General features: G+C 36.3%; 1 protein-coding gene across 3 annotated transcripts in view; it reads left to right on the top strand.

The window, feature by feature from the left end:
* LOC145664582 (glucose-induced degradation protein 4 homolog) overlaps positions 1–9,829 on the top strand; it is a 30,751-nt gene extending 20,922 nt beyond the window's left edge. The window contains exons 4-5 of one of the 3 annotated variants that reach the window (XR_014127469.1): positions 1,441–1,493; positions 5,688–9,829. Coding sequence is in view for 2 of the 3 variants with exons in the window: in XM_081731368.1 (XP_081587494.1) it covers positions 1,826–1,882; positions 5,688–5,751 (121 nt within the window). In the remaining variant the exon portion in view is untranslated. Of the gene's footprint in view, positions 1–1,440; positions 1,494–1,825; positions 1,883–5,687 lie in introns of all 3 variants that reach the window. The other 2 variants (XM_081731368.1, XM_081731369.1) reach the window with 2 other exon arrangements.
* Positions 9,830–25,523: the final 15,694 nt, after the last annotated feature.

Below are 25,523 nucleotides of genomic sequence, written 5' to 3' on the forward strand. Positions count from 1 at the left end.
AGTGAAACCAATACTTTGGAATATTATTATTTAATAAGTTTTAAGAGTATATCGCCAGCTCATGTTTACTGCTACGTTTCTGTAATTGTCATCCGTTTTCGAGGTAATGTTTTTGGGTCACAGTGGAGTACTACCAGCTATGGTACACTTCCAGGACTACTTGATGAGCTCAAATCGACTATACGATCTTCATCGCTGCGACGATTAACTTCTCCGATAAACGTAAGTTTACCTCACACATGTGTGTATCAGATTGGCCTACTCATTATTCTTATTTCCTTTTGATTTTTTCCGGGTCGACCCAACATTCTATACACAAAAATCATGCGGGGGCGAGATCAAGGAGTAAGCAAAGTACAGCAGGAACGTCATTCCAGATTTCGCAAGCTTGTATTGCAAAAGAGGATAGCAATGTTTAAGAGCATTAATATGGAGAAGCCAAATACTCCACAGACCAAATGTTCCTCCGAAGGATGGATTCATGCAGATGACCCTAATTTTCTGCATGACGTGTCGCTCCATCGGGAATTAGTTCTCTGTACAATTCTTCTAACATTGAGAAAAACATGCAGCGTAATTTTGCTCTTGATGGATTTCCCTCACGGTATTGTTTTTTGCATCGCACACGAGTTGCATAATACGTACGAGTCGCGTACGTGCCTTTGGCATAGGAGACCCGGGTTCGATTCCCGGCGGGAGCTCATGTGGTTCGGATTTCACGTTAACCAGTAGACCCGTCTCATATAACCTCGCTGCTGAAAGGGGCGTTAAACGCAAAATCAAGTAAATGAGTTGCATGACCTGAACATTTGCGGCCAGGTTGTAATTTCTAAACCTCTGATCACTGCCAGCAACGCTTTAGTGCGAAGAAAATAGTACCGGAATCATGCAGAGTGGACTGCGTATGATTCGAAGCACGTAATATGTTTTCTTTCACCGTATTTCTAACAACAGGTCATGCAACTGTGTTATATGTGTATGGTGAAGGCTCTAAGAAGTTCATGTTTCGACCTGTCTTGCATCTACGGTGAAGCATGACGGGAGATGTGATGCCTGGTATTCCGTACTAAATCCTGTAATTACGCGTGCAGAATGCATTATTGCGAGTGATGATATAATATAGGCGAGCGTATGCATGTGCATTCTATAGCCCAGATGTTTCTGGCCAGTGACACAATTTCCCAAAATGACAGTGCGTTATTCACACTGTTGGAGCTTTGAGGTGTGACTTCATAAAAATCGGACTGAACCTTCCCCTTGCCTGCCCAATCCCCAGACCTAAACAGAGTGAATAAATACCAGGGTCAGTTCTGGAGCAGCTCAAACTCTAAAGCAGATACCCATTCATCCTTGTTGATGGAACTAAGTGCTATACCATATGAGAAATGGTATAATATTCCTATGATAAAATTATTCATGACTTATATGCCTTTATTCCAGACGAATCAAATCTGTTCTGCAATCTAACGGTGGTCCCACGCTATATTAATAAGGTAAATTTCATTTTGATTCAGTATTTCCATACAATATTAACAGTTTATTTCATTTCGTCAAAATCCAGTTAAATCGTTTATACACATGGTTTGGTGACATGAGTGAAACTTGTAAATACGAATATTTGTTAGAATTGAAAATTGAGTTAAAGCCTGTTTTTGTAATATTTCAACTTCTCTTCCTTATGCCTTTCCTGCTTCCATCCTATCCATACGGAGTCTTTTTGTATATATTTATAAATTTGAGTTTCGTCGGAAGTTTTACGTATGTCTTCAATAAGTGTTTTTATGTTGTCAGCTCTTTTGCTACATATTTATGTATTTATTATCAGGATGGAAATCAACCAGGATTCGTCAGATGCTGTCACGCGGACACGTGATGATTGCAGGTAACATACTTCTTTCCTTGGTCATTTTTTTTCGTGTAGTGTAACTTACGAATTAAATAAATACGCGTTGAGAGCGAAAATATATTCAAGATTTTACTGAGCACGGTGAAGTAGCCATTAACGTGCTCGCTTAGCAAATGTGAGATCTCGGGTTCTCTATCGTGTGTGTTGACGACTCTTACGTGGCACTTTGTTTTTTATTTTATATTTTTAACTATCAGTTACAGCACTCTGACACATTAAAAATGGTCAGGCTAAACTTTTTCCCTCCTGTAATCTTAGAATAGGTTGGAATCATGGTTGACCTATTTTTTTTTTTTTTTCTGTTTGTTTGTTTGTTGTTTCAATTATAAATAAACATGCTACAGAATAAAAAAAATGACATCTTTCAGTTTTACGTCCTATGGTTATGCTGGTTAGGCTAAAGGAAACGGTGGTGAAGAGAATGAATGAAATGTTAGAATGAAGGAAGTGGAAGGAAACGGAAGAACCGCAGAAAGCCCACGGACATGATGTACAGAAGAAAAAGACAAGCAAGATTAAGTATAGGGTAATAATAATAAAGATTGTTGATAAAAGAGATAAAGCACTTTTTAAAAATAAAGAATATAACATTTTGGTAGAAATACATTTTCATATACTCGGGAGAACAGAGGTTGATACGATTTAACACTATCTTTGGCTCCTTGGAAAGTGTCAAGATGAACTTTACTCGTATAAACTATGCACTCACGCGATTTGATACTACGTACTTAAAGGACTTGATACCAGAACAGCGCGTTATTTCTATTCAAAGAACCTAAAATTCCTGTCACTGGTGAGGAGAGGTGGTTTAAAGGAAACATAAAAATAGTTTATTCTCATTTTTCGATTTCACAATTTATTTATGACTGCGCATAGAGCTCATTCGTGGTAAAGTGGTTAGTGTACGCACCTTTGGCGTGGGAGACCTGGGCTCGATTCCCGGCAGGAGCTCATATTCCGATTCCAGTTAAGCTGTGAGTCCGCGTTTCATATAGCCTTGCTGCTGAAAAAGAAAAATCGCACGTAATCTTAAAGGGTTGTTTCTGAACCATAGGTTATTTATTGTGTATCCAAGATTGTACGATTGTATCCAAGAAGTTCCTAACCGCGTAGATATAATTAGGGTTGAAGGTGAATTCATTGGTAAGAAGTTAGACATCATTAGGGAACACGGACAAAGCATTGCGGCAGAAACCTCGCGGGCAAAAATTTCAACTGGTCAAAATTGCACATGACCATACGTCGCCATAACCATATTTATTCAGTGCAGAATGCTCAGTATTTCACAATATGTATATATTCAAAAATTTCTTTCCACACCAATGTCATGATCTCACTTCACTTTCTCTCACCTCACACTATATTTGGGAGATTGATTCGAACTCGTGATTTTTTCTGTATATGGTTGAGGATGAAAAATATGTAAGTGAACAAGGAAGATGGTTTATAATATTGGGTAATGAATTCGAACAAGTATATTTGACCCCAGAAAAAAATATACGCACTGAGTTGTTAAGAATTTGTGAGGTTACATGAAACAAGGTAGTGGTCTGAGATATGTTTACTGTACCATGATGATTCCGTTGGAAAAGTAAATTAGTTTTTGCTTGACTATCGTGAGGAAATTTACATCCGCCTCGACTTCATCTATATTCTTCCATTTACGGCAGCATCTCTCACCCGAAATGTTTATCATAATTAATCTGTCACCTTGTTAGTAAAATCAGAAATTTAGAGATCTGTTTGTTGAGTCAAAAAAAAAAAAAAAATAAATATATAAATAAATAAAATAAATAAATAAAAAATAAAATAAATAAATAAATAAATAAATAAAACAAAAAAACAGACTTTACTGATCTGAGTACAGAAAGGTTCAATAAAATTGCTTATGTTCCTTCAGTGGTACTGTTATTGTTAATAAAAATTATTTTCAAACGTACGTTAGGAAGTAGCTCTCGCCATATTTTAAATGTAATTATATGCTGTTTTGAATACAGTGTCTCAAAAGTCCCCTGATAGGGTATCTCTGTTGCTATCAGTTACAACAAAATGTAAGAGGGGAAACAGTCTCCAAATATGATGTTTTCAATCCAAAATGAAGGATTTTTTTTTTTAAATCGGATGAGCTGTTTGGGCTGTACACTCTTTTTTTGCGCCCAGTGTTAAATGAAAATGCAACGTTGCCCTTTACCTGGACCCATAACGTAAGTGAATGAAGTTACTATCTTATACGCTAAAGTATCGATGGCCAGCTCCCATTTCAAACATGCCACCATTCTTTCGTTAGCGTAATAAAAGACAGTAACTTCATTCACTTATGTTGTGGGTCCAGGTAAGTGGCAACGTCGCATTTTCATTTAACATTGGCCACATAAAGAGTGTACAGACCAAACGGCTTGTCCGATTTAAAAAAAAAAAAAAAAAAAAAAAAAAAAAAAAAAAAAATTCTTCACTTTAGATTGAAAACATCATATTTGGAGATGGTTTTCCCTCTTACATTTTGTTGTAACTCTGATAATAACAGAGTTATCCTATGTTAGGGGTCTTTTGAGACACCCTGGATATATACATACAGCAATTTATTAAACATTCTCGTGAAGAAAAGCGAGATGTAGGTGTGTGAGAATTTGGCCTGAGGTTTTGTACTCGAACCATTCTTTGGTACAATATAGTTAGTTACACTCATTAAAAAGAAAGAAATATGAAATATCTGGCCTTGATTCTTCATTTATTGTTTTTTTAGTGGTAAATGATAAGAAAAATAAACAAGAGAATAAGAAGGACTTTGTAATATTATAACCTCATCAGGATTTCACTGGGTTCCTTTTCATATTTGTATTGGCTTTCACTATGTTTAAGGCCTTTTTTTTTTAATGTGCTGTAGTGGTTATAAATAGGATTACATACGCGAAAAATAAGAGTACTTGAGAGAACGGTAGAGAATCGCAGGGATGCACAAGTAGTGTTCTGGATAATTTTGTTGTTTGGAAATATCCTAAATATTAACTTTAATCTAGCGCTCAAAAGAATATTTAATATGCAATGTTGAAATGAATTCTTTTATGACGTAAAGTTGATTTTTGGATTTGTTTTGTTCAACTGAAGTGGTTAATTTGGAATGCTTGGAGTTGTCGCTTTGAGCACCCAATGAGATGTAGATGTACAAGTTCAAGTGGGATCCGAAGCGCATGTACCACTTGGATTTCTCTCGCACCTGTTTCTGAGTTTGAACGAAAGAGTAAGTGTTCATTTTCATATCAAAGTGAAAACGTGCTGATTAAATGTCTATTATGACTTTCAAAGTAACAGTTGTGTTCGTTCTTTCACGAATAAAGTTTTAAACTTTTTTTTTTTTTTCCCGACGTATCGCCCGCTCTGTATTCTACAGTGCTATGTTAGTCTATAGAAATTTCTGTTCCTAAAGCCACCAATAGCTCAAATGTGAAATAATTTCTTGGTAAATGCTCAGTTATTGCTGAAGGATGACACGGACATTGCTATTATTCTCGAATCCAAGATCTTTTTAATTGCAAGGCGACTACGGTATCATTTACATCACCGTGCTTGTACTTTGTTCCATATTAAAAACGTTCGTCAATGATTCCATGATGAGTTACCTACCAACCATTCGTAATCGGATACCTACATGCATTAATTTTCAGTGAATTTTGTGCTGAGTGAAGCAGGAAAAAGTATCCCATGTTATTTCCTTATTTTATGTTGTGATGGGTATAATATTGTAAAAAATAAAAAATAACTAATATATTTTCTGTCGTTGTAGGTACCAGTCATTAACATTGACGCATGTTCCAGAGCACAGTATCCAGATCTATGAATTTAGATGAAAAGAATACTCTGCATGTCATTCAGCAAGTGTGCGTGAACGAAAGTGCAGCATAGTGCGTTAAAAGTTGCCATGTTATTGTGATTCTGGTGTGTGATAAAATGAAAAACAAACAAACCGATATAGTGTATTTAGGTGCTCTTGATGAGAGATTAGTAATATTGGAGAAACTTTGTCTGTATACACTATTAGATGCGTGAGAGATGAATCTTTTATGTACTGTTGATTGGCACTCTTCTCTCTCCCCTTCGTAGAAACTATGTTGTGGTCCTCTTGTACCCACACACATATGCTGTTTCTTCACAGTTTCTTTGTATATTTACCTATAAAATGTCGAGGCACAGGATACGTACGGTTGGTGCACTTACAGTATTCTTGTAGTCGAACATGGGAATATCTGCTTATGTATGTAGGTGCGCAAGCGTTTGTGTGCGTGCGTGCGTGTGTTGGCGAGATATTACCAGGATACCTGCATGTCTACTCTTTCTGCAGTCTCTGCGAATACCGAATAGCGAAAAATGCCTAGTTCGTACACGTTAAAATGTTCTTTGGAATTAGGACATTAAACCAAAGGGTGACTCATACCAGTAAGACACTCACTCGTGATTTTGTGAGGATAAGGAATTTTAAAATGTACTCAGTCAGTTCGTCATCCAACTTCCTTCTGATTTAAGTGGCAACTTCTTATTTAAGAAGTACAATTATTTAGTCAGAATGAACGCGGGTAGAGCTTTAGGTTAATGGTAGTAGTATTATTAAATACATAGAAACGTGTTCAAGCGAACGTAGGCAGTTTGAGAAAGATCCAAAAGTTGCAGGTATCCTGATTTTCATTAAAGCAATAGTAAGGGGTTACGAAAGTTAAGCGATAAAACTAATGGGGGCTTTGGTGTATATTTGACACATGGTTATGGGAATAAATTCGTTATAAATGCGTAATATTTTGAAGATACGTCATGTGATAAAGAACAGCTGTGGTTGTCAATCATGTAAACATATGAATGAATATGTAACAAAAAAGGTAACGAATAGACTGTTATGTACAAATGGAAAATAGTTTATTGTGCGCTATTTTGTGAATTTTGTTGGAGAGGCTTTTTTATTATTATTTTTAAGATATCTTCTTTAGAGTTTTGTACAGTAAAAGTGTCCTGATTTTATTTGTAGATGTTAAACTATAAAGTTGGAACTATTTCGCATAATAGTACTCATCGCCAAATAGGAAAGAGGATGATGACCTTTGTGAAATAATCAGATCAACATGTATACTTTTACTACAAAATTTGGTTTCATCACAGCATATATAAAAAGTGTACGAAGTAGTTTATACTGTAAGTCACCTGTCTTTCCACTTGGCGAAAAGCATAATTATTGTAAGTTTTTTTTGTTTGTTTTTTTATGTTGATATTACAGATTTTTTTTTTTTTACTACATTGCTGCCATCGTATTTTTGTATATATTAATGAAGTAAATAGAGTAATATCTCACTACAGTTACTATATGAGCGAAAATTCTCTCACAAGTGCGTGTTAATAATAATCCCAGCTGTGAAAAATACTTAGAAAGAAACTGTTAAAATTGATTTAAGTACGTTTGATTAATGTGTGACTTAAGTGGATGTTTTGTAGAAAGATTGTACAATCCCGTTCAGAAACTAGGATACAGTTTCAGATTTTAAGGATCATGTATCTAACTAGATAAATGATGGATTGGTTGGTTAGAGTCTTTATGTGTGTGTATGTATCCCGTATTAGGTTCCTTTTCTCTTCCCGATGAATTGCATTATGTTTCAGACAACGAGTAGTTAGCTAAAAGTTTTTTTTTTTTTTTAAACATATTTTCTACCTATTCATTCCTTTCATTGTTATATTGTTGTATAAAATAAAGAAAATTGATTAAAATCTGGGAGGGTTCACTTCAGTTGTTTAAATATATACCCTCACAAACATATTTTAAATAGTTTCTAGTCGTTCTGATTGTAAGTTAGATTAGCAAGTTGATTCCCTCTTTAATACAACGTCTACTTAAAAAAAAGTCAAAATGTACACTGTCTTTATATACTGCCTTCAGCTAACTTTATTCTTTCAGGCACAAATTTACATGATCTCAGTCATTCGGAATATTTCTGTACCTGCAAAATAATAAGGGGAGGATACGGTGGCTCAGTGATAGAGGGATCATCTCTAGTGCGAGAGGATAGTTGTTCAATCTCACTACAAATAAGTTTGTGGTGAACAGTGTGTCCGTGAGTTTTCTCGTTTCATTCTACTATTTGTGTCAAAATTGATCAATTCCATTAATTATTTGCCTCGTGTAGCCTGAAGGGAATAATCGTGAGATTCCATTTTCAAATCATAATCACTAGTTCCTTCCAAAGATTGGATATACACCTAAGATTAGAAGAATCGTAGTATGATAGAATATACTATGCAGAACATAAAATTGTTCGGATTTGTAAATATCTTTTTTTATTATTCTGGAAAAGTCCTTAACAGATTTAATAAAATTCAGCTCTAAGTTTTGACTGTTCGTTAAGGTATGTAGATGAAAAGATTGAAGAGGGATGATCTTTTGTTCTACCTTTAAGAAGTATAAAATGATCTTAATTTGTCGCGAGTTTTCACCGCCTATGCAACTAATTTTATGCACATACTTTAAAATGTAGTTACTAATTTCTACACGATAGTGTATTGTGAAATGAACTCTTTTGTTCATAGTTTATGTGTACGTGTGAATTGTGTGTATATCCAGAGTGTTGTATGATGAATTAGCTGGGAATATTGGATTTATTTAATTTGAGGACGAATGGGAAGAATAAATTCGAAATATAACCCATACATAATGGCAGCAATAGTCATGTAAGGTAAAATTGTGTAATGTTTAAGTGTTGCTTGTTTTTATTAATGCTATAAATTCTTATAGAATGCGATAGCAGTAATACACTGTTAGTGATTTCTGTATAGATATTAGTTTATATATAGTTTATCGATAGACAGTGTCTAATAATTTTATGTAAGTAGGATCTGTACGTGAATACAGAGATGAGTACTCACATAAATGATCGTAAAAAGCGTCTTGCCATTGATTGAAAACATTTCTATAGTACCCTTTGTTTATTGTATGTATATACACAACTTGGAATTTTTATCTAGTCGTTTATAGTGTGTGTAAATAATGAGGGATCTTGATAATGAATCATACTTGCCTGACTTGTCAGTTTGTTTCTGGAATATTGATACTGGTCATAAATTGTACAGTACATAAATTGTAAAATGGCTAAATGGTGAGAAACGTAAGTTTCGTCATAAGTACATAAGAAGTTTTGTATTAACATAATACAACAATCTTGTCTTTTCACCTGTTTAAAAGTTATATTATGGTTCTGTGTCATATTTTTGAGTCATCATTTTTAGCAAATATTTTTTTCTATATTTATCTGTCGCAGGACATGAATGAGCGGTAAATGTAAACGCTCTTTTAAAAAGTAACAGGAGGAAAATGTCAGTATATTTTAGGCAGTATATAAATTATAGTAAAAAAATTGCCATATTTCGAATTAGATATAACATTATCTGATATGTAGATAAAGAACGAAAATTGGTATTTTTGCAGTCGGTTTCACTGTTTACAAAGGAACACATGTGGAAAGTGACAGGGTCCTGTGATGAATACAATTCAATTAAGGAAAAAGTAGACGTGAAAAAGGAGTTTACATTATTCTTATTCTTAGAATACTTTTTCATTTCTATGTTTTGCGACAGTTAATATCTTGTTGCATAATATAATTTTGTTACATACATAGGGTATGAAAAAATTGTAAAAACATTATTAATTGGAAGTGAAAACGCAGTTTAACTATTTAATGGAAAAGTTTCTGTGGTCTATAATTGGGTGCTAGAAAATAATGGAAGAAGTATAAATACTGAAATTAAGAAAGAAAGAAAGAAAAAAAAATTCCAAGTTGTATAAGGCATAATTGAAGAGCCAGTTTAAAGAGGATTAAGATAATTACTTTGGACCATTGAATATAATGATTGTTATATTTTACCATAAATGAACAAATAAATGTACCTACTGTAGGATTTCATTTTTAGTTCCTGCTCTTAATCGTATGGAATATACTGTCAGTCTTTCTCCATCTATAACATATTATCTAAGTGTAATATACGAGTTAAGAAAAATCGAGGTTAATTATATGTTATAAATGGAGGAAATAACCGATTTTATATCACAGCAATTCCTCCATAGGTGTTAATTCAATGTTATACAAGGTTTATCTGGGCCGGGTTCGATTCTCGGTTTAGTTATGCCGTTTTTCATTTTCTGTATGTGAGATTAATTATATTGAAGGTAAACTAAATGGTTTTGTAGAAACCGGATATTAAATTCTCCTTTCTCTGTTACGATCACACTAATGTTTTCTCTCTACAGGCACCCTATTTACGGTTGCTTGCTTTGTACTTATTTGTGGTTTCACATCCTATTTTTTAATGTCCATGTGTTCGCAACACATATTGTTCCACTTTTTGCCCTCTTCAGAATATAGTCTGGCGAATAATGAGTGCAATTGGGGCGACACAGTCTTCCATCTTGGGTGGATGAGAACACTCTCTCGTCTGTTCAAATCAAGATTCCCAGAAATATTTCGTAGCTGCAACGAAAACGACATTTTTGAAGCATAGTGTTCTACAGTCAATTCTTCTTTCACGGCAGGAGTTATGTGACGGATTCCCGCTTCATGTATTCATTTCCTTACTGTAACTACTGTCACAGGCAAATGCAGATCTTGTTCATTTGAAACATTTTGTTCTGCAACATTTACAGTCGAAACTAACAGTTTTGTTGTAAGTTTTATATGAGATTTGATTTTTGATTATTAAATGAAATATAAACATGTCTGAGATATTTTCTACAACGAAAACGACTTTTTTGAAGCATGGTGTTCTACAGTCAATTCTTCTTTCACGGCAGGAGTTCTGTGACGGATTCCCGCTTCATGTATTCATTTCCTTACTGTAACTACTGTCACAGGCAAATGCAGATCTTGTTCATTTGAAACATTTTGTTCTGCAACATTTACAGTCGAAACTAACAGTTTTGTTGTAAGTTTTATATGAGATTTGATTTTTGATTATTAGATGAAATATAAACATGTCTGAGATATTTTCTGCAACGAAAACGACATTTTTGAAGCATGGTGTTCCACAGTCAATTCTTCTTTCACGGCAGGAGTTCTGTGACGGATTCCCGCTTCATGTATTCATTTCCTTACTGTAACTGCTGTCACAGGCAAATGCAGATCTTGTTCAAACGGCTCAACTTCACTATATGACATACAATAAGTTTAGTGCACAGACTAACAGCACCCTTGACGATAATACCAACACATTTAAGCAATCCATGCGACGTGACAGTAGACTACCTTTTCTTAGTGAATTTGGCAAGAGTTATAGGATGTATTTGGTGGCGTAGTGAAACCTCTTTCGAACAAGTCAATAATCGATCTCCAGTAGTCGAAAAAATTGGGAATAAATTATTCCTGTTGTATTTGTATGTATAAACTTATCTTAGGTATACTTCAACATAGTAGAGCATATTTGTAATTTATTATTATTATTAATAATAATAATAATAATAATTACAGCTGGCGTACTTTTGGTATCTTAGTTTAGTTCAGTACTCGTATGCCATACTGGTCCTATTTGATTATTCTAGATTCTTGCTTCGATAACGACTGCTGTAATGAGAAATCGAAGTGTGCATTGCTCATTAACCTGTAGGTTCTATTTTATGTGCTCAATTGGTTGATTTGAAGTTCACCAGTGGATGATTATTGATTCATATTTCTGGACACTACCGGCATCTATGGCCAAGCTTGTCACGTAATGAGAGATGATGTCCTTCAACGAGCATACAATTTGGGGAAGGAATGAAGTGGCCTAGGACCTGTATGTTAGGCGTTAGACTGGTGGGAATAAAGAAAACGCAGGAAAAATCCCACTCAGGATGGCTGGCCTGGAAAAGCTGTTTCACCTTTTCGAACAAGTGCCCAACCGAACACAGTGGATGAAACATTTTGTTCTGCAACATTTACAGTCGAAACTAACAGTTTTGTAAGTTTTATATGAGATTTGATTTTTGATTATTAAATGAAATATAAACATGTCTGAGATATTTTCCACTGAAATGTTGCAAAATGAAATGTTTCGTGTAGAGTGTGGGCAGCGTAATATTCAACTACGAAATCTTTCTTAGTACTGTTACCTAAGGTTTTTTTCTTCTTTTTTGTTTCTTTGTTTCTACTACCACCGAAGCGTGATGCTTCCGTAACCTCCTAATGTCACTCACAAAGAATTTCTGGTCCAAGCTTCCCCCTTAACAAACATAAATTATAATGACACATGTTGACTAAAACGCTTGAAACAGTATTGGTGAAAATTTCACGAGCAGCTATTAGGCTGACTACAATATTTAACCTCTACACAATTTCGATAGTGGATGCTGCAAGTTATGATATTTTAGTTGAAATAATGACGAGTATTCAAAATTCCATAATATTGATAAAAAAAAAAAAAAAAAAAAAAAAAAAAATGCTATTTACCCTTGTGTGTGTTACTGTGTGCAAAAATTAGTGTTGCCGATGAAACGAGACAAGTGAACTCGTCCAATAGAAATAGGTAAATCTGTTTGTAAACGATATTGAATTTTCACTATACTTTACGAGACGAAAAGCCAGATCTCATTTCGTGAGCAACACTTAGCATACACACATCGGCGCAGGAGACCCGGGTTCGATTCTTGGTGGAAACTTGTGATTCGGATCCCACGTGATGTTGGTCCATGTCTTAAAAAGCCTCAGCGCTAAACAGGACACCAAACTCCAAATCAACCAACCAACTGACGTCGGATCAGGAGTGCTTTTACCTGTCATAATTGGGGTATGGTGGTCAATGATAGAGCGCTCACCTCTGGTTGCAAGACCATAGGTTCGATTCCAGACTATGCTATGTAAGTTTGTGTTCGCTAGCATCGTGTCCATTGGTTTCTGATTTCTTATTTCCATTCACTTCATTCCTCAGTTCCTTTCACTATTCACTTTCTTCACTCATCCGTTTCCTTTAACCTTCAGAACATAATCGCGCGATGTTAAAAATCCCATTTCATTTCATAGTATTATTAGACCAACAATGCAATCTTGTATTTCCAAAAAATATTTTTCATTGTTCGTACCTGAATTTACTTGTGAATAGATCATGAATATTTTGATTCTAAATTAATTATAAAAAGTAATCTGGCACTTGTAAGTTACTATGCATTAATTATTTTTCTTGTTTTCCTCCAAAACTAAATTCAGGTATTGTTTCTATATCTCTATTGGAAGCTTAGTATCGAAAAGAAGACTGATTTTCACGAGTCACCGGATTTGTTTGGGAGAGTCGTCTGCTTACAGACCTCACGCGAAAGCAGCAGGTCTCTTGTAGAAGTTAAATGACGTGAACAAGTTGGGAATTTTTTTCCCTCTCTACTGTAACTTCTGACTTATTTATTTCGTGACTACCGAAGGCAATCAATCAATGAAATGGGTTCACATCCACTCACCAAAGAAATCCTAGAACTCAGCATAACATCTGCCAGAAAGATTGTTATCAGTATTTTGAGATGCCAAAGGTGTTCATGGAGCGTGGTTCGACCATTACTTAAAGCTTATTTTGTGATATTAAGAAAACTTAGCATGTCCTATCGCTTATTCTGGATGGTTCGGCTGACTCTTGGTGTGATATTGGTTTATGATAATGCACGCCACTTGAAGCACCAAAAAAATAAAAAATGAAGCAATTCCATTTAAGTTTTTCAATAGCACGGGCATATGAAATAGTGCCTTGCACTGCCTCGGTTGGACAATGATAAGGTCTTCAACTTAAAGGGGTGGCTTCATTCTCCAGACACGATTTTTTGTGGAATTCCAAAACTTATAAGGCCCTATTACAAGTACCTCTATTTGAATAGTGGTTATGTTTGAAAGTAGTGTAATGTAGTTTTCAAATGTGTACGTGCAAACGTAAGTTCAGCAGGTTTTTGAATCCATGACAACCAAACTTTTTTTTTTTTTTTTTTGGTAATTACCCTTGTAAATAAATTTAAAATATGGAATTTTATAAAGTAAGAAAGCTTCAGAGTTAGTTTGTTTTCAGGCAATCTCCAAAACTATTCAACCTACTTCTTGGATATTTCTTTCACCATTGTAAAATACGCAGAGGTGTCCAGAAGGGGAGGATTATCTTCGCGCACGAGTTTGTCACTGAAATTTTAGGAAGAAAAATTCGTTCGTGGGGCAATCCAAATAAAATCGACCAATTTCCAGGTCAAAAGTTGGTGGCAATTTTTTTTTTTTTTTTTTTTTTTTTTTTAACCTAAGATTGTACTACATTCAGGGAGTTGCATTCATTTATTTTTTAGCCGCGCAGCTTTTGTCATAGCGGCCATTTTGTATAGGCGCCTGAGCGTATTTGAACTTTTCAGAGGATTCCGTTATACACTGTAATTTTTTAGGTTTTAAAGATGAGTTCAAACAAAACCACATGAAAGATAATGGAATGGACAACATTCTGCGTTCTGTGCACATTGAGACGTACTGTAGAATGTCGAAAAAAAAGCTCAGAACATTGAGGTTGGAAACCTAGAAATGGCCATTTTGAAACGAAATAAATAACTCATCTTCAATTCTTTGTCTACATAGACACTAGATAGTAAACAACGTCCCAAACAAGTTTAGATCTTAGAACCATATACTTGATTTTTTGGAAATTTTTAAACTTTGCGAATTTTCTAAAATCGTGTATTTTCACCATCAAATATCAAGGAAGGACAGAAGTAAAAAATCTGAAATTTGCACAAAATAGACGATAGTTGTGCAGTAACAAGTGAGTAAAATTGCATCACTGAGACTTGAGTAGTTTCTGAGTTGCTGGTAGTCCGCTGAAAGGATGTGCAGGATGAACTGCTGTCACTATTCGGCGGTTGGTGTAAGTGGAGGATTCTGGGCATGAATGACCGGTTTGATATTGTGTGTGCTCGATAGGGTTCATGTCCGTAGATCTAGGGGCCAAAGCATGCGTTGGAAGTGGCCAGAATGTTCATCAAACCAGTCACGCATCACCCCGCTAAGAGAACTTGGTGGTGGACAAACCCCGAGGTGGGTTTCCTCGGGGTTCTCCCGTTTCCTTCCACTTTCATCATTTCATACATTTCTCATCATCACCGTCTCCTTTAGCCTTGCCGGCATAACCGTGGGACGTAAAACAAAAATTTCATTTCATTTTCAGTCACGTATCATTGCGACCCGGTGACATGACGTATTATCACCCTCATTGTTGGCAGAGTACACGAAATCCATAAAAGGCTGGAGCCGGTCACCAAGCAACTGAGCATAATGATACCGGTTAAAGTTCGATTCTCGCGGAACAGACCCACATCCACATCATGCCATGTAAATGCGTCCCAAACCATTATGGAGCTACAATCAGTTTGGAGAGTGCCTTGAGTCGTAAAGCCTCCACTGTGAAGCGAGAATTCAGTTTCCGGACGACTTACGAAATCGGACCAAGTATTATCCCGCGTTTAAACGTCGATAATTCTTGTCGGGTTGCCATCACCACAGTACCACGACGTTTTACTACACTCAGAAGTCCAACTGACAGCATTGAAACGGATTCGCGCTGTTATATAAGTTTCCTATGTTTAATTTTCAAGCCCAGGAAATGGAGGAAAGTGTGAAATGTGAAGCAAGGAGTATGGAAAATAATTTCTCCTAGCTTTTGTTTCTTCTTTCTTTCTTATGCATTGGTTTAATTGCCCTTAACAACAGTTTTTGTTGGCTACATCTGTGATACAGCTATCTATGGTAGTTTTGGAAGATATATGATTTTAACAGAATGGAGGAGAACGCACGATTTACGAGTGCGATTTAACAGTGAAAATCACTCTACTTACAGATTTCTGTAATTCATGAATATTACTTGCACTTTCGAGCTTTCGATTCTCCACTGGAGTGTTGGTCACGGAGGATGGAAACAAAGGAAAATAAAAACATCAAAGAATAATATGAAACGGACTTACCAAGGGAAGGGCTATGCTAGAAAACGTGTTTTTGTCCTCCATGATCAAAGACTCCAGGGGAGAGTCGAAAGCTCGGAAGTGCAAGTAATATTCATGAATTACAGAAATCTGTAAGTAGAATGATTTTCACTGTTAAATCGCACTCGTAAATCGTGCGTTCTCCTCCATTCTGTTAAAATCATGTATCTTCCAAAACTAGCATAGAAGTGGAATGGAATTACAGAACATCTATAAGTAGAATGATATAATTCCTGGGCGTGTTTTCAGATTGTCTTTAAGTCTGGAAAGCCCATCTGAAAAGGGAAGGGAAGAAATTTCATTATGAAGTTTGAACGTGATAAAGAAATGAAATTCGGTATTTGAGAGTTTTAAGATAATACAAATGTTCAAAACGGAGAACGCAAAAGGGAGATGCTGCTGACCCACTGATGGCACCAAGTTGAACAAAATGGCATACACAGTTGATTAAATACCTGTACACGTATCATTATCTTTTTGATAATTTTAAAATAATATAGGAATCGTTGAAAGATGGAATACGGTAACTATACTTGCAACTGTCGCTCTGAAAATTTAAGTGTGCTTGACACATGACATATTCATTATTTACGTGCTTTTATATTAATGTATACTAATAAAAAGTAAATAAAATATACAGTATTTACCCGCACATTTTTTTCCCAATATTTCGGTGACTTGATGAGGGACGAACATTTCATCTGTTATGTTCCTGTTGTTTCTCAACACTTCTACTTCACTATCCTATTGTTTAGACAATTCTTTAGTGGGGTCCGCACTTCAGTTTTATATGTTTCATGTAATATTTAGCATAAATAATAAAAAAACAAAAGAATAAAAATCTTGAGCATAAAACACTTAGTCCTTTTAGCAACCATTTGTTACATTGCTGTCACATCCTAAGTCTATTTCCTATCCATGATTTAAAGAACCTCTAATATATAAATGAGTAACATTTTTTTTTTTTTTTTTTTTTTTATTTATTTCCTGGGCAGTATTTATAGTTCTGAGTTCGTTTTATTAGAACAAGGAAACGAACTACGCAATAAAAATGTTACTAACATATTTGAGGATTTCTTTTACACAAGAATAAGAAGCAGTTGGATTTAGGATGTGGCACCAAAAATGGGTCAGTCCATCTGAAGTGGTCCAAAAAATTGTGAAAATGGTTGCTCGACCACCTCCGAAAATTATACAAATTTGAGTGTGACGCACCATGTGCATGAGATCAATAACATAATTCACGTTGTCGTATGTACAAGTGTTCCTGAATGGTGGCTATCTTTGTTGTCGGTGGAGTGTCAATTTTTGCATTTGCAAACGTTTACGAAAACTACAGTTCAAGATGTACGAATCAGATGAACACCAAACAAAAATGAATGTTTAGAGGAGAGACTAAGGTACACGGTAAATATAAACTTTTGCGTCTAAATAAATATGCAGGGTTGCAAACCAATACATGAAATCACCAGTAAAACGAGAAAATTACCCTTTTAAATAGACTGTAATTTGGAATGGCATAAAGTGAGGGGTTCATAAGTTTTGTGCTGAATACTATTGCATGTAAAGGTTCTGTAGAAATATCCACAGCTATGATACTACTGACACCGTAGATTTATGGGGGTCCGAAAATTGAAGTTTGTGATTTTGATGCCATTTTTGGGGCGTAATATCTCAGGAGGCCAAAGTGCTAAAAAAAAATTGCTGCTTATGCCACAAAGTAATTCTGTATGTGAATAAACTATTGCAAAAAAAAAAAAAAAAAATATATATATATATATATATATATATATATATATATATATATATATTAGGGATGGCCAAAATTTTCCGGATTCCGGAAATTTTGTTTTCCGGAATCGGAAAATTTACTTTCCGGAATTCGGAAAAATTCCGGATTTCGGAAAAATTCCGGAATTCGGAAAAATTCCGGAATTCAGAAAAATTTCGGAAAATTCCGGAATTCAGAAAAATTTCGGAAAAATTCCGGAATTCGAAAATATTCCGGATTTCGGAAAAATTCCGGAGTTCAGAAAAATTCCGGATTTCGGAAAAATTCCGGAATTCAGAAAAAAATCCGGAATTTAGGAAAAATCGGAATTTTTCCGATTTTACTTTCCGGATTCCGGAAAGTAAAAATTCTGGAATTGGCCATCCTTAGCTAGTAGCTGTTAAAAGAGAAACACAATAATGAATAGGCTATATATACTGTATTAATTTCTTGTAGTTGGATATGTCTTTATCATTTACGTAGACAATTGCTACTGCAGTTATTTACTACTTTATGAGAAAGGTCTTATTTTCACACACAAAAAAGTCGCCGGTATGTCTCAAACATTATCGCGTTCCCACCTGCAGCTGCTCCAAAGCACTGCAAACTACTTTTTAACGAGGCGAAAGGCAGTGAAGGAAAATAAATCTCAACAAATATTCTAATAACATTCGCTTATTGTCAACATACCTACAGTGAGCGCAGAAAGTGTTCGTACACCGTGCATACTTTATATTGAAAACAGCTAGCATGAGAACGGGAGGTGGAAAATATATATATAACCAGAATTAAGACTACACATTCATACATTTTATTTCTATATACAAGAGAAAGGCCAAACAAACACAATCACTGTTTTGTTCAGAAGAAAAGAGAGAATTCCTTTTTTGTAAACGCAAAAAGTCACCGTACACTTATGCTTGAATTAATGCTTATAAAGTATATTACGTTATTTAATATTTTGTGGGATTACCCTGTGCGTTAATGATTGTCTGTAGTCTTCGTGGCATTGATTTCACCTGTAGTAGTTCGTAGTTCTGTAGCTTCGGGACTGATTATGTCCCATTCTTCTTGAATAGCTTTTCTTAGGCCTTCTTTAGTAGACAAGCTGTGCCTTCTGATTCTTGTCTCCAGAACAGATCATAGATGTTCTATGGGGTTCATGTCTGGGGATTGGGGAGGTGTGCGAAGCTGTTTCAAGGTATTATAGAGTCAGGGGCGGATCCAGAGGGGGGCGATCGTCCCCCCCCACAAGAGGAAACTCTTATTTTATATATAAATAAACCCATCCATAACAAGTTTGGAGCGTAGCAGTATTACCGCCGACCGCCCCCCCCAGAAGTCCGTCCTGGATCCGCCCCTGGCAAACCTTGCAGACAGGCCTCGTTCAACAGTACACACAATAATTGCGATGTATAATGTTTCTATCACTGTGCGAAACCATAAAAAAAAAAAAAAAACAATAAAAAAATAATAATAATAAAAAAGAACTGGAAGACCAAGAGTGTTGAGTGAACAAGTTAAACGTTACATTATTAGGGAAAGAAAAAAGGTTCCAAAAAGTAGTGCTGTGCAATTGGCAACGGATCTGGAAACACGCGGTGGCGGAATATTTGCAGGGTATCATGGTCGGATAGCCAGGAAAATGTTCTGGGTGAACAAGACAAATCGTATAAAGAGACTAAAGTTTGAAAAAGAGTATAAAGATAAGGGATCAGGCTTCTTTCTGGAATAGGGTCATACTTTCGGACGAAAGTAAATTTAATTTTATCGAGTCCAATGGGAGGCGTATGGTATGGCGCAAGGTGAATCCTCAAAATCTCGTCCCTAAAGTAAGACACGGAGGAGGGTCCGTGCTCGTCTGGGGTTGTATGAGTGCCTCAGGAGTGGGTCGTCTCCACCTTATCGATGGAGTGATGATCCACAAAGTGTATATTAACATATTAAAGGAATATCTCCATACTAGTGCGCAGAAGATGGTTCTTGAAAACAATTTATTTTTCAGCAAGACAACGACTCCAAACATACAGCGGAAAATACTCATTGTAGCTACTCTATACAGGGGCGGATCCAGGACGGACTTCTGGGGAAGGGGCGGTCGGCAGTAATACTGCTACTTTTAAGAGCTCCAAACTTTTATGGATGGGTTTATTTATATATAAAATAAGAAAGTTTCCACTTGTGGGGGGGGGGGGGACGATGGCTATCTTTCTCAAAGACTTATCCTTCTTATGCACTTTAATAATTACTTTTCTTGTCTCCTGATTTGTTTCTATTCGGTTGCTTCCCATTTCGACAGCCCACCGTGCAGTTTTTTCACTCCTATTCACAATTAAACTCATTCTGTTACTCGTCATGCTATACAGAGGTGTATACTCAGGTGAATACTAGTGAACCCCAGTTGTGGTATCTTTGTTTCGTATTCGTACGTCAGGTGTACGATCACTTTTTGCGTCTACTCTATACATTTTCTACGGAATTTATTTACTTTCTGACCATTAAACTTGTCTTTGTGGTTCTTTATTGATATATTCATAAAGCTTAGTTTTCATTATTCATATTGTGTGTGTTATTACACTTCTTAAATTTTCTGTTTCTTTTTCGCAGGCATTCTCGTTTCAATAGCATAGGTGCACGAACACTTTCTGCACTCACTGTATGTACAGTAAATACAAATTTATAATTTTTGACTTTACGAAGTATACAATGTAATTGTTCAATAATTAACATAAGCAGGCTTTCATTAATTTATATTAATATAATAATTAACAAAACTAATAAGCGGGTGATTGATGACTCAGTGGTAGAGTTTTCATCTATGGTATTCTAACCCAGGACATGTGGGTTTTCGATGGCCAATTTTGTGTTCGAAAATTTTCCCGGTGGTACTCTTGGTTCCCTTTCTTATATTTGTTCCATCATCACTCATTAACGAATTTAGTTTATCAAAACTCTATAGCCATATATTCATTCTGTCCGTCAGTGAAACAAACAGTCTCAAGAACTATCTGATGGATTACCAATCAATTTTGGCCATGATGTACAGAGTCAATAGTTAAGAATCGAGTTCCCTGATGAATGTAATATTCAAACCGGAAGCGGTACAAATCAACCATTTCCGGTTTTAACGTTAATCATTATATAGTAAATATGGTAATAGATAGCGAGAAGCGGTTTCCAGTAATCGACATATATAACATTCATGTAGATAGAATGTTACCCAGTTTGTGCATCTGCTGAAAATAATGAGCTTAGGTATTTAGAGAGCATTTTCTGCTTTAGAAAATGTGTGCTTGGTAAAGAATGTAGAGAATTAGCTGAGTCAGGCACGTAGCTAGAATATGGTAATAGGAAAGGGGGGGGGTCTGTCACGAAATACTGTGGTTATTTACCAGGGGCTCAATCATTCTAAACTATTTTATTGGCAACATATATTGGTTCGTTTAGCCAAGATTTCTAATGGAGGGATGATATGAAATACTGTGGTTACACACCAGAGGCTCGATCATCCTAAATATTTTACTGACAACATACCCATATTGATTGGTTAGGACAATAAAATGAGGATATATTAGTAAGTATTTTAATAAGAAGCTATGAAGAAATCTCGAGTAAAATAATACAAAAAAGTATTGAAAAAGATATAGTCTTCCGAGGTCATTCAAATGGTGTCGAGAATTTTGCGTCTGGGAAATTTGCGCCCTACCTCAAGAACAGGGAAAATTGCGCCTGCGATGTACCTCCACCGGGAAGTTTGAGCCCTGCGAAATAAAAGATCCTATTGGAGCTTACGCATATCCTCGGAGGGGCTGACATTACAGCATAAACAATCCTCCCCCCACAACCATGCCATTTGTGATTTATTTTCATTGTGGCTATATAAGGGGAGAATAAACTTCAATATAAGCCAAAAGAACACAACGGATCAACGCAACCACTGCTTCTTCCAGAGATGATTTTGGGGGAACACTGGCCTCCCCAGAGCTCTCAGAGTGTCCCCTCGGAGGAGACCAAAATAATACGTCTATAATATAATAATAAATAGAATAGTACCAGCAGTGACCCCCCTCCGGAATACTAAATATGCCCCCCGGAACATTTTTCCTGAAAGAACGACTGAACGCAATTGTGTGTTTGAAGTGTAATTCCAGCAAGTAAACACACTGTACATAGTTTTCTTGATAATATTACTGAACTGATTTTACATTCACTTTACATTTTCTTTTCTATATTTTGTGTCCTGAAAAGCCAAACAACTCGCAAGGATTGTGAACAGAGATATCTGGGTAGAGCCAAACAGCCTTTTGTAGATTAAATTATACTCTTTGATTATATTAATAAATAATTATATATCAGTCATTTATACGTTTATTGTAAATTTTGTAGTATAATGAAAAATTGTATTTGTATGGATTGCCCTTTAGTGAACTAAAATTGTATTTTTTTCATTTGTTCGGAATATTATAACGGATGGAGTAACTCACTGAGACGATGAGAGGCAAGCCTAGTTTAAGTGCGAGTGGAAGTTACTTTACACAATACAATAATAAGTTGAATTGTAGGGCGCTAACATCCCAGTGCAAATATATAGCCGGCGCATTTTCCCCTCTTTTTGGGGTAGGGCGCAAACATCCCAGTGCAAATATATTGCGAGCGCATTTTTTCCTATTTTTGTGGTAGGGCGCAAATTTCCCGGGCGCAAAATTCTCGCATTCAAGGAAAATATAATGTCCGTGAAGTTGACAAGCCACTTATGTCAGACTCCAATTTCGACTTTAAACGTCGCTAGTGCTACGTTAGTGTTCGATAGTGAGTTGGAGTCCGATTTTACTCCAACTGCATGCCAACACGCTCACTTCTAAGAATCATCTCAAAAATGAGGTTAACCGTTAGAGCAAGTAAGTGCTCATTGGTGCCATTAACATTAACGTTAATGCCTCCATCGTACGGCCCTTTGAGTAATAATAACACCACGTTTTTTGCTAGTCTCAATGCGTCCCTATATTCTCGCGAACATTCTGACGTGCCCAAGTTAGTTACTTTTTTTTTGGGGGGGGACTATTGTTTATCTGTTATTGTTTATTGTTTATTGCTAGCCTGCAGAGTAGTCCTTACATTAATATGCCATTGTTCTTGATAATCATTGCGTATTTACAAGCAATTTGTTATTACTGTTAGAAGATATCAAAAAACAACAGATAAAATCTACTACTTAACGGTTCATATTTTTCTTTTACAGTACATAAACGATTAATAATAATAATAATAATAATAATAATAATAATAATAATAATAATAATAATAATAATAATAATAATAATAATGACTATTCCAGCATAAAAGTTATCAATTGCATCACACTGGCAACAAGCGACGCATATTTTAACTTCATAAAAAATCGTTTCTCACGATTTTCTAGAAAACTACGTGTGATAACATCTTCATTATGTCAAGTTGTTTATCTCACCAGGGATGATATCGAAACTGCACCTTGAATTGGGAGACATTCTATTTATTTCCTGATAAGACTTCTCTAGCAAGTTCCAAAACAGGTGTTCGTTTCTTGCCCGGAAGTGACCCCGCCTTTGTAGGGGCTAAAATATATAGAACATTTTGACCTATTTTCTATAGCAGGCGATCATAAAGTACGTTGCTACTCCTAAAAGTTGAAACGTATGCTAAAACGCCAAAAACACCTGTTTCATCATTGGAAAAGCATAAGTTAACGAAGTGAAAATATTTGCCCCAGGGTCTCCGCAGGGTCCCAGGTGGGGTCCAACTCAAAATTTGCAATTGAAAAGAGGGGCAAGTAGCATATCGTTTGAAAGCTAGTGTTGAAAGAAAAACGATAACAGAAGTCTTACAGCTCTAATCAAACTCTGTGCGAAATGGAGGAAGATTCAAAATTTGAAAACAGTCTGCAGCTAACAGTGCATGGCCACCACTAGAATTCCAAAACTGTGATACAGGTGTCAAAATTCTAAAACACGTGTTGCATTATTTGAAAAATTCTACTTATCGAAATGATAATGTTTACCCCAGGGTCCCCGCAGGGTCCCAGGTGGGGTCCAACACAAAATTGGCAATTGAAAAGAAGGGCAAGTTGCATATCGTTTGAAAGCTAGTGTTGAAAGAAAAACGATAACAGAAGTTTCACAGCTCTAATCAAACTCTGTGTGAAATGGAGGAAGATTCAAAATTTGAAAACAGTCTGCAGCTAACAGTGCATGGCCACCACTAGTATTCCCAAACTGTGATACAGGTGTCAAAATTCTAAAACATGTGTTACAGTATTTAAAACGTGCAATTTATCTAAATGAAAATGTTTGCCCCAGGGACCTCGTAGGGTCCCACAAGGAGTCTACCTCGAAGTTTTCATTTGGAAAGGCTTCAAAAAGTATATCGTTTATAAGCTATCGTTTTTCAACTTTCCGACGACCCGTCTGGTAGAAGCAATCTAGAAGACACTGCTCCGTCGACTGTTGTTTGCTGAAGCTTGGCTTTTGTTCTGGTCTATGTGTGAGAGCCACGTAAGTCACACGGCACGGTCGTAGCAACGTGGTAGCTGCCAGGACTGTATCTTTTGTTATGCAGGTATGAGGGCCATATGCATGACGATCACTCTACGGCGTGATAGTGAGGCTTGAGCGTCTCGTGGAGTGGTGCAGCCGTGTTATTGTTCATGAAGAAGTGATAAAAGCAAAGTGGTTGGAGACACCAAGTGCACTGAATAAAACTCTTCTCCATGCAGTGTTCGTCGTCCGGAATCGAACATGTCAAGAAACCTGAATTCTTTGTGTGGAAACTGAAAGACAAATCTCTCATTGACTGGTAACTAAAATCATCAGGAAGGTCGATGTATCCACATTTGCCGAAGGCGTACTTGATCATATCTTGGAATCTGGGTGATTTCAACTGATTTCGTGTTACCCCAATCAAGTGAACACTGGAATATCGATTTGTCATGTCTAGCTTGTCTCCAAGTCCTTCATTCCGAACATGCTTGTGGGCACGCTTCACCATCATTTTTCTGTAAAGAATATATCCCATATCGAATGGTTGTCCATAGGAAGTACAGCCTGGAATGATTGCTCTGGATGTAAGTCAGGACACTCTTGATACAAGTCCGGATCTCTCATGATAGCTGCGCCGTCCTTCAACAAAAGACAAGGAGTTCCAACGTCTCGAACATGATGTGGCAGGTATTCCTTGAATATTGCCTTTGTCATCATTCCTGACTTTTTTGCTCTGATCATGACTCCAGGGATCTGAGGGATTTTACATTGGACCCTTGATCAAAATTTCCCGGATGGTTCGCAGCGCGGAATGACAGTCAAGCCCACGAGCTTTCCTGATGCCGAAATCGCTTCCTGGAGTGTGTAAGAATGTGTCACTTTTGATTCGCATCTTACTTCAGTTTCGACATTTTTTACTCCACGTTGAGTTAGAGTTCGTGGTTTGGTAATTCATAATTGAATCCACTTTGATCAAGATTCACAATTTGATCAAGGTTGTAGTTATCATATTCAATCTCTCGTCTGATTTGTTGAATGTAGCTGTCGAATTCGTTTGAACGTTCCAGTGCTTTTGTTCTGGCTGCCATTGTCATGACTTTGTGATTTTCCTGGAACCCCAATTCATTTCTTTCAATAGTCGGCGGATCCAGAATCGGGATGCCTTGAAACCAGTAACCCCTAGCTTCCGCGATTTTTCTAAGGCTTCCACGGCAATGCCTTCTTCAATGATCCTGAAAAAATTCGGAGCAGCGCGTTGATTTTTGCACCATGCTTTGACAGATTCTCGGAGTTCTGCTAGCTTGCTCCGCTTGGATGCCTTGTCCAGGAATAGTCTCATCCGAATGATGTCAC

This window comes from Thermobia domestica, chromosome 11, assembly GCF_964235325.1.
Source record: "Thermobia domestica chromosome 11, izTheDome1.hap1.1, whole genome shotgun sequence".
In the NCBI taxonomy this organism is placed as follows: domain Eukaryota; kingdom Metazoa; phylum Arthropoda; class Insecta; order Zygentoma; family Lepismatidae; genus Thermobia; species Thermobia domestica.